Source organism: Battus philenor, unplaced genomic scaffold (genome assembly GCF_028537555.1).
Source record: "Battus philenor isolate CCGP_79_NKW_IND1 unplaced genomic scaffold, ilBatPhil1.0.hap1 SCAF_27, whole genome shotgun sequence".
Taxonomy (NCBI): Eukaryota; Metazoa; Arthropoda; class Insecta; order Lepidoptera; family Papilionidae; genus Battus; species Battus philenor.
Genome location: NW_027181690.1, coordinates 6,901,085 through 6,912,042, shown reverse-complemented (window position 1 = coordinate 6,912,042; position 10,958 = coordinate 6,901,085). Strand labels below are relative to the sequence as shown.

Below are 10,958 nucleotides of genomic sequence, written 5' to 3'. Positions count from 1 at the left end.
CACTACAAAAGCGAAGGCAGTTCGAATGACGTGGAGCGAAGTATTGTGAATGGCGACGTACTGTGGTGGGCTACATGGTGCCCTATCTAGGGAACATAGGAATAAATGAAAGATCGTAAAATATCTCGCATTTCTGTGGGTAGTTAGTTAACCAGTTGTAGCAAAAGATAGGCAGTATGTATTATTCATATACTGTAATTGCAAATCCATACAACTAGAACTGGCCAGTAACTTGTGACAGTATGAAGTTAGTGGGGGTAGCTATTAATGAATAAATATATTATATATCAAGTATTTAATAAAATACACACAATTAAGGACAAAATTTATTAGACAAACTTAATATTCATCATCTTTTACACCCTTTTCCTCTTGATATTTATAATGTAGATCGGAGCAATCTTCATTGGAAATGTTGACCCATCCCTTGTCACTGATGTGATACACCCTGATGATACCGCCGGAGTAGGCATCGCGGTGGGTGGCGTGGTAGATAGCACGGCGTCCAAGTTCTAAAATCAGATTCACGAGAAAAAAAATGTAATGTTTGTCTCTTTCCAGGCAAAATGTCTGTGTACATTAGGAGACCGCTCTTCCGTTTTAGCAAAACTGTCATAACACTCAAATAGTGAGTGATATGTTATAACAATAGTTATCTAAATAGTTTGTGTCTTATTGTGTGTGTGATTTGTGCAATACATTTTCATCATCATCATCATAGCCGATAGATGTTTACTACACTACAAGTTACAGACCTCCCCCAAAGATTGCCACAACTGCTAGTCTTGTGTTGCTTGTATCAAGCAATTTCCCATACATTGGCTATGTCGATGGTCCACTTGGTGTTTATGTATATATATAGATTTTATCTCACAATTTATAGTCTTTAATCAATCAGACATTAGGTCTGTTTGATTGGTTGAATCAATCTTAAAATGATACCACCATATCTATTATATTAAAGTTACATATTTAATTTAATAAAAATGGAATGGTGCAAAACTAGTTTTAATATTGCCTCTCAACAAAAGCAGATTTTATGAGGATTTGGGGCACTTATAATTAAAGATTAGTTAAAGAGAATTTAAGTTATTCTAAATTTTCTTATTGCAACACTTCATCAGCTCGATGTTTATTTGAACTCCATATAAAGTAACATCAGAAGTAATTACTTTTTAAAACCAATATATAGCTAGACACAGTGTGGATAAGCCCCTAATTAGGAGGACTGACAACATAGTTAAGGTATAGAAGTTGCCGATTGCAGGCAGCTCAGCACCAGTCATTAAGCCAATGTTTGGGGGAAGCTTTTGCTTTGCAGTGGGTGTCTATTGGTTGAAAAGAAGAGGAGAATTCACATGCTTTTTATTATGAAAGAGGATACCTAACACTTATATACACCAAAATATATACAAAGTTAGATTTAAAACATTACTTGCCTTGAGCTTCCTTATCCTCTAAATCCCATTTGTAGCCAGAGTCCAACACACCAAAGGCATAGACTGAACCTGAGCCCACTGAGAACACCTTCCCCGGAGTTCTAGTACCTTCACTATCCACATAGTACAGCTGTGCACCCTGGAATCAATTTGTGTTTATTAAGTAAGACCAATGAGCATGAAAGTAAACAAAATAAATTAGACCTGAAGTTGAACATAAATGGCAAGTTGAAATAGTAACCATTGCCATATACCAAACAGAACAGATCTTTGATGTAGCTTTAAGGTTCTTGAACAAGTAATTGTAGCTAAAGACATCTACCCACAATACAAAACTTGACAGAGGACCTTGTCAAGGTCATTGTTATGAGTCCATTTGGAAATTTATGGGGGGAAACCTATGTTCAACAGTGGATGCTCTACTGTTAAAATGAGGATGATAAGTTTTCATAAACATACATATAGGAAAATTTACTTACACGCTTATCAAAACCAGCAAGCATCATACCCATACTAAGACCCATACCCTTGTAGTTATAAACCATGTTTGCCATTAGTTTACTAGCTGCTGCCACAGAAATGCGTTCGCGATTACGGAGTTCATACAAGCGACACTGTTTAGCCAACACTCTGTCCCAATACACACAGTCTGCCGCACCACCAGCCAATGTACCTGAAAATTAAACTTCTTTAACCACTTCTAAAAATACAAGGTGATTAGTTTAGGTGTAAAAGCTTAAAAGTAGAATTATTTATCAAAAAAATTACTGGCATTAGAAATATTAAATAACATTCATATAAGAGTGTATGAAGTGCTTCCAAAATTCTACAAAGTTTTTTAAATTTACAACCAATCCCTACAATAATTATTTCATAGTATTTAAGACATTTATAAATGATATCAGAAACTGAGTTTACATTAAACTTACCAAGGAGGTAATCATTAATTTCGACTATCTTCTTCATTGACTGTGATCCAATAAACTGGCCACCAGTGGCACGAGAATCTACTGCCAGCAACACACCTCCCTAAAATTTTACATTACATATAAAATTAAATTTTCTTAGAAAATAATATTAATATTGAAAGAGTATGCATTTAGTTTTTGATTATGCAAAACAGTCACTGCACAATAAAAAAACATTTTTATTAACATTTGTATCCAGATATTGTTCACATTATGAGAATATCGAGATATTTGGGAAATGAGGCTTATTTATGGTTTATGATCAATACTACTCGGAGTAATGGATTCTACACTTTACTATAAATACTTACTTTGTACCGGAATCCTAGAGTTGTTGTACCATGATCAAACTCTATTTTGATATCGCGTCCAGTTTCGTCTTTAGTATTGAACTGTGCTAAAGTTTGAACGGGCTGAAAATAAAGTTATAAATATTAATAAAATACTTATTATTAAGCTTTAAGTATAGATGACTTAACCTGCACTTACATTAGCAAACGGTGGATTCGCTAGTTGGGTGTTATTCATAAAATTTTGACTGTATCCGATAACATCATTTTGAAATGAAACAAGTGAATCAACCGGTTTAAGATTAATTTTTTCGTTCAAACGACAAAAATCTATTAAAGCCATTGTTTTGAAGTTAACTTGAGAAATTGAACACTGAATTCCGATGACAAGCGAAATCTGAAATCAAATATGTTTGACAATGAAGTAGTGTTGCTATATGAGGTATTAAAATGAATTGGACGTAGACAGAGACATAAAATCTGTAACCTAATTGATTATCTCTGTTTATGATATAATTGCTTAAAATATAATTTAATTTTTTGTCAGTTGTCATATTGCTGATAATATTACTATCATAATTATTAGAAGATTATAAATAGTATACTGAATAAAGATTGTGATTTATTTTCAACAACTTTTTAATCGATAGATGGCGCTGTTATATAAATTTAGTTGGCTGTTATAAAGAATATGACAAAACATTAAATATTACAAAATCAATTACCTTTTAGGTACTACTCGGTACTGTTATTACATTACGGTTAAATGTTTTCATTATAAATATAACCATTTAATAATCCGCATAGTTTGACAACAACATGTTTGACCTTTTAACGGAAGTATTGAATAACTAGTTGTGAAAATTAAAAATTCTAAATTATTCAAAAGGGAACTGCATATTCAAATAGGATTCGAGGAATGGGCCACGATAACTAGTGATAAGTTAGCAAACCTATTATTATGTTATGAGTCAGAGGGAAAGAGCGTTCATCCAAATGCGATACAATCTATAATATCGATTAAATTGGAAGACTTTGCATAATGTCTGTCATTAGTTCGGACGATAGTTGCGCGTATACTAGATAATGAGTGTATGTTTTAGAATTATTAATCGTATATTATATTATTTGACATTAATTATTTTTAATATAATATCACATTGCTTACCATCCTTTAAGTATCCAGGATAAGTTAATGTTTAATCGAATACATATCAACTTTTAGTATATGTAGTTATTGCAAGGTACGAAAGTTATTATCCACCCATTTGTTTAATAACAATTAGTACAATTAGTACTTTTTTTATATGGCGAGTTATATCAATGAAAAATTGTGATGCACCTGCTTATATGAGTTACATAAAATTATAACACATAATATTAACGACATATAACAACAAATAAGTAAATATATGTAGTAGGGTGGGTATACCCCATTAGATGAAACAAATAAACAGAGTCAAGAGCACAAGACCGGTCATTTCGGCAACCTTTTGGGAATTCTACGTGTTGGCGCCTAGCGGTGATATAGTGATGACGATTGTATATGATATTCATTAGAAAGTTGTATTATGTACATTTTTGAGATTTACTTTCAAAAAATTGTCAAGTCTGGTAATATTTCTTTATAATTCTTTTAACTACGACATAACTTTGCGCAGTTCTTGGCGGTTATGCAAGATTTTTTGGTAACAAACGGATACTTTGTTCGAAGTTTTAAGAGAAATATTTTATAGAAGCTGACGGTGTGGAAACGTTTTTTTTTTATTACCAACGTACTGTAATAAAGATCCAGTCGGCTAAAAGAATAGAAAATTGCCGATTTTTTTTTTATTCTAATAAAAGTCAATATTATATTTTAAAAAAAATTTAAGCAATGTAATATTTTTTTTTAAAATAAAGTAAATGTATGAACTTTTAGCAAAATTCTCTGCAAGGAAATGTGACAAAAATGTTGGGTGCCTGTGTACTCTGCAACGTGTTTGTGTTTAAACCGTTGTAATACTAACATCTTTGCAGAAATAACTTCAATAGTTAGATCTACCTGACTATACATGACATTGTAGAGTTATTTTTGGTTGATCTAAATACATGAAACTAAGTTTGTTGACTCATTTACATGGAAGGATAATGACGTATAAAAAATGTTAAATTTTATTTAAAACGAGACTGTTAAAGAGATACTGGCCGGCTTTATTTATTTCGCATTCTACAATCTTATTACTTTTCGCTATTAAGATAATTTTTTTTCACTTTTTAATTATAGTTTTCTCATCTGTTCCTTCTTCATGTTTTTCTTTCATCTATTTATTACTAATAAACACATGCTTAAAATAATTACGATATACAGTATGACCACGTTTGACGATGTTTTAGTTTAGCGCACCTTTATTTCAACCTTCAACGCAGAAGATCGATTAACACTTCAACTAGTACTTACCACTAGTAGCCTACAACTCCAAAACCCAAGAAAAGGCTATCGAAGGATAAATCAGCTTTACCTGTCATTTTGGAGTAACATAGTTAACTATGCAACCCTTTCGGTGTTGGTTCATTGAACTTTTCTGACCGTCTGTCAAACCCAAAATAAAAACTTGAATAAAGAGAACTACTATTATTTGATGCTCCAAGCCAGCCAACAAATTTATAACAATTAACGATATGCATTCCAGTCGAGGTGGTTTTTTTTGCCACCTTTTTTTATATACAATTTTAAGGCATATTAGAGAAGAGAAGCAATGAACAATAGAATTTTGGAAAAACTACAACATCATGAATGCTAAAAAATAAAGCTTTTCTTGAAACGAGATAACGGCAAAATCTTTCAAAGGAGTATGAAACAATATTTGCCCAGATTTAAGTAAAAGCATTGGACACTCTGTGGTTTATCCACAATGGAAGAAATTAGCGAAGATAAGGTAAATGTGATAGACGTCAAAAAATAGTTCAATAAATAGTCTCGGTTCGGCTAGTCTTTCCAATGATGAGCTCAAGGAATTAACTGAACAAGAAGAGGACAAAAATATTGATAGAAGTAATTTCGAAGAAGGGCGAAAAAACTTTTAAAGGTGTTTCAAGGAGTTTGACCTCTATAACTTAAATTATGGATCAATTTGTTAAAAACGATCCAAGTTTCAACAGGAGTTCAAAACCAAGACGGAGCACTTTATCTACTTATCCAACAATTTCTATCAGAACTCAAAACGAGAACTCGGACTACAGTAGATGCCTTCTTGACAAAAAGGCAGAAAATCGGAAACATAAAATGGACTGAACAATCGGACTGACTTAGGATTTTGTTTGTTCTTATAAGTATATTCGTTTAAAAAGTATTTATTTTTGAAATAAATGTCAAATTTTTTATATAAGAAAAAGATGATTATAAAATTTAATACCTAACAAATTTTTTAACTTCCCCTAACCCCATAATTTACATGTAAAGTTAACCAAGTTTACCACTGTTTCGCATTACGCTTCACTTTGAAATGAAACCTATCTTACGCGTTAAGCGGAGTCTTGCTGTATACACAAATTATACATGTTCTACATCATGTACAAATAGAGTGAAAATAATTATGTAAATTCTTCTGACTTCGCAAATATTCTTTTTAGGAATATAGTTTGCTGATTCACTAATTTTATAGAAGTTTATTTTGAAGGATGCTTTGAACATGAAAAGAAGATTTAAGCAAGTAGTGTTATATAGTGCGCGTTTATTTATTTATATAATAGTTAAGTGTTAGACGTAAGTAATGAAGAGAGAGTAGTTTATTCAAATTTCGCAGCCTCATTTGACATCAGTGTGATGAGTAAAAATAAAAATATCTTTATTCTAATGTGCATTTACTACTTGGTGATGGTTACTACTTGGTTTCGGTTTAAAGTCGATGCTGTTAGCCCGGGGGCTTTTACAGCTTCATCGGAACTGAGTTCACGAAGCGGAAGGGTCCGTGTACTTAGTGCATTTACACGCACTTTAAAATATTACAAAAAGGTCATTGAACTGAGAATGGCTGACCTGAAACTTAACAGTTGCCTTTATTAAATATTAAAAAAAAAGATTTTTCATGTAAATATATATCTACATATAAATGAGTGAACCAAGTTTCATACATTTTGATCAACTATAGACTCTTGAATGATGTATTAAGATTTATTTAATAACACATAATTAATATTATTTTTAAATGTACGTTTACTTATTATATACGCCAATAAAAACTTTAATAATTTTTTGAAGATCAAATTTAGGCGTTACGAGTTCATTTATATTTATTGATTCGTTACTATTTTTATATGAGTATATAAAATTTGGCTTATACCTATTATCAAATATATATTGAGAAGCCACCGTGAAATATTTTCAAACCTTAATACATGGAAAATAATCAAAGTCCTATAAAAATGTAAAAACATTATAAAAGTAATTTCATTAGCTGTGGATAAAATCTCAGGGGCATCCCCAAATGGAGATACCGTACGCGTATCAAATGACAGCCCAAGTCTGCTTGGATTCTTTAAGAGCTACTCAAATCTTCGAACTAAGTTACGCAAACGAGGTTTAGGCTAATCACCATCCGTGCTCGGCTTCTTCAAGCTCGCGGTATCTGTATATGACAAAATGGCGACAATATATACAGATACTATGTGAAATAGAATATAAAATAAACAATTCTTTAAAACTAAAATGAGAGAAAAGAAATCGCACACAGCTATTAGCTTCGAGGAGCGCTTCAGCAAACTATAAGCTTGGCGGTCTTCTAATCCGATGAAATATTTAAAGTTACGGTCAGAGCCAAGGCCTCTGTGGTAGCCTTCAAGCTTGTTCAATAGAAAGAAGTCTAGGTTAAATGAGTTCAGGACTCTCTCACCAACGTTTGTCGAGGTGATTTAATGATGGCCTCATGATCTAAGGTTTTTTAATGGCTGTTTTGTTCAAGAAAAATCGAGTATTTAATCGATTTTTGTTCTTCTTATACAGTTTTATTCCTTGGGAAAGTGCGCTTTTTTTGTTATGATGAACGTAAAATTTCGGCAACTTTTTCCTACTGGTATCGATTTTTTGCACGGAAGCGGCGTCGTAACGCGATGCTGATACGACTGTTCACTACGAGAGCGCACGTAGTCTGGTGATTTAAAAAAAATCTGGAGTGGGGACTACAGACCAGGGTACGCAGCGTGGGACGTTCACATAGATGGACAGACGACCTTGTCAAGGTCGCCAGGACACGCTGAATTTAGGGCTCTTTCAACCGATGTCTATGTGAAGGCCCTACAGCAGAAATGATAAAGATAAATTGCATTTCTCAAAGAAAAAAAAATTTAAACACGTTGACCAAACTACTCGATTACACAAATTATAATAAAATTACACTAATAATTAATAAATATACATTAGTTAAGTGAACACTACATGTAAATAAAAGTAAAATAGGAACTAAGTTACACTGGAATTACTTGAAAATCAAACATCATGTCGCTGTTGAGGATTTTCGTATTAAAGAAATGAATATCTTTATATATCTATAATTTATTTAACATAGGATCTTCGTGCATTATTTTATCATATTTCATATTATTTTCCTTTTTTCATTAATTTACTAACCTTTATATATAAGTGTGCATATTTATAGCCAAAGCTGTTGTACGACTACAATAGGCAAATACATAAATTTGCACAATGTTAGACGTAACTCATGTATACTCATATCATGTTTTGCTGTATTCGTTTGCTAAAAATTAATAAATATATATCCGAAGTATTTTTATTATATTTTGTGTTGCCTTAATTATAGATATTTTACCTGACTTTTACTGCTACCCAAGTGGCATTAGCAAGTTCTAGGGGTGCGAGGGGGCAGCGCGTAAAGGGCGCTTAGCATAAAACCTCTTTTAAGGTATATAGCTATGCTCCTGGAGAGCTTCGGTTTGGGTCGCTGTCTACTACAATTTCAACAGAAAAGGATGCTGCAGAGCTCTTATATATCTTGGGTGGACGCTCCATGGGATGACTAGGCTCAAGGGCAAATGTACTGGATAACATTACTACTTCGGGAAGCTTTAGTGCCCGAAAAGTGTCGGATGAACCCCCAGCAACGCTTCTAACTATATGATGCCTAACTACAGAATATATTTATAATATCGTTGTAACTGATAGTGTTAGTAAACAATATGTTAAAGCGACATCTGTGAATGTAGCTACTACGATTTATTTAAGTAACAATACTAAAACCTTAGCACGGCAATTAGATGTTTCGTTTTGACAGCGGCCAAGGCGCCATGCCCTCCCACACAAGCGGTATTCCGTCAAACAAATTCAGAAATCGTGAACCCGAAAATTATGAAAGTCACGATTTAGTGAGGGCTAAAGTGCGCATTAAGAACTAACCTAGTGCCCGCCAAATGATAGCTTAAAAACGCATAATTGCAACTTATGTGTGGCCGCCTCTCAGACCGTACAGTATCGTGCAGCGAATGTAAAAATATATAATCAGTTTTAAAATAACACGACTATAACAGATACAACAGATAGAATAAAACAATCGATGTCAAATTACTTTTTAATATTATAAGGTTTTGTTATTAAATAAAGTAAAATTTTGAGTACCCATATTTCATGCTTTCAATAATAGGACGCCTATTGCTGAACATGGGCACCTGCCATAGATTTCTAATAGGACCGGCTAGAGGCAGCCTGCATCCAGGGTTTTGACTTAGGGAGGACGTTCCGTACCGAGATTGCATAAAATAAAAAAAATATATGTCAACAGATATTTTGCCTATCCACAGCTGACCACAAATATTTTTCATTTTTTTACTTTAATTCAATGTGTTATTATCAATATTTGACAAAATTAAGGTTAATCGTTAAGTAAATAATAATTTATTAAAACAAACATAACCTAAAATAATTGCTAAAATATAAATTCAGTCGGTCCCTCTGTCAACCAAATTTTTAGGGACCAAACGTCTTTCAAAATGTCCAAACAAGAAACTTTCAATTTTTTTTTAAACAGACAGGCGATCTTTAGAACTATATATAGGAAAAAGATTTAGTGTACAGTTTAGGATTTGATATTTTGATTACGCTACGGTGCAACTATCTGCCAATTTTAAAACTTATTAGCGCATTCTTGAAAGAAATCCTTGCAATTTATCAGAAGGGTTAGGGCCAGGAGGGCGCATTAGGCCTTCGTTCCCATAGGAAACCGAGTATGCACCACGAGTTGCTTCTCTGTCACGCGATCCATGTCTTTTCTGGTATTCAAATAGGATGGCCATGTTTTTTTAAAGACTGTCTCCCTTTTTTATTAGAATTTCAAACGCTGTAGTGTAGTAAAAAAATACTTTCATTTAAATCATTATTAAATCCTTCGAAAGTTTTATACATTTGTTATTGACTTATAAAACGTAATATAATTTAACGGATTAAAATTGTAAATTAAAGCAGAGGATTTCAACAACGTAATTTATATGGAATATGCAGGTGATTGGTTAAAGGTGTAAGTGCTTTAAAGGGGTGAATTTATAGCACATTTGTTTGTCAAAAATCAACGGTTCTGTAGTAATAAAGAACGTAATAATAATATAGTTAGAAAAATAGTTTTAAAATTTCGGATTACTACATATTAAAATTAATTATTACTAACTATCTGTCTCTGCACATTTTGTACTGCCAGAAGTAATTGGTCTGATGCATTCAATAAATTTTTTAGAGCGGTCAATTTATACAGGATGTTTGAAAATTGGTGTAGAATTTTTAAAGCTTTTTGCTGACAAATGAGCTACACAGTCAGCTTGACGTTATTTTCAAATTAAAATTGAAGTTAAATGATATTTAACTATTTTTAATTTGTGTAAAATATAGTGTGGATTTCGGGTATTCTGCTTGCCAATAACTATACTTTATAATAATAATTTTATTTAACATATAAATAAATGTCATAACTGCATGTAACAGTCATATAGCAGTTTAAATAAATTAAAGCTAGACATTATGATAGAATGTTGAAAAATTATAGCAGACTATAAATATACGATTGATGTTTGGTTTTAACAGTTTTATACCGTTTTGCTCACGAGATCCGAGAGCTGTTTTACTTAAATTAACTGTTTACTTAACACGCTACGGTAAAGTCTCGTCTAAATTATGGTAACCGTCAAAAGTGTTTGGGAGTCCAGCCCGCGGCTGTCACATAATGTCATGCATTTCGGTGGTATGCTAATGAGGACAAACTGCACCCTAGTCGTTACTATTGACA

At 32.6% G+C, this 10,958-nt stretch overlaps 1 protein-coding gene across 1 annotated transcript; it reads right to left on the bottom strand.

The window, feature by feature from the left end:
* Positions 1–312: 312 nt before the first annotated feature.
* On the bottom strand, positions 313–3,099 carry Prosbeta5 (Proteasome beta5 subunit). Its single transcript, XM_068768866.1, has 6 exons — positions 2,897–3,099; positions 2,719–2,820; positions 2,369–2,468; positions 1,919–2,112; positions 1,440–1,578; positions 313–512 (listed from the first exon to the last, which is right to left on the bottom strand). Exons 1-6 carry the CDS (start codon positions 3,038–3,040, stop codon positions 340–342), a joined length of 852 nt encoding a protein of 283 aa, XP_068624967.1. The 5' UTR covers positions 3,041–3,099; the 3' UTR covers positions 313–339.
* Between the last annotated feature and the right edge of the window lie 7,859 nt (positions 3,100–10,958).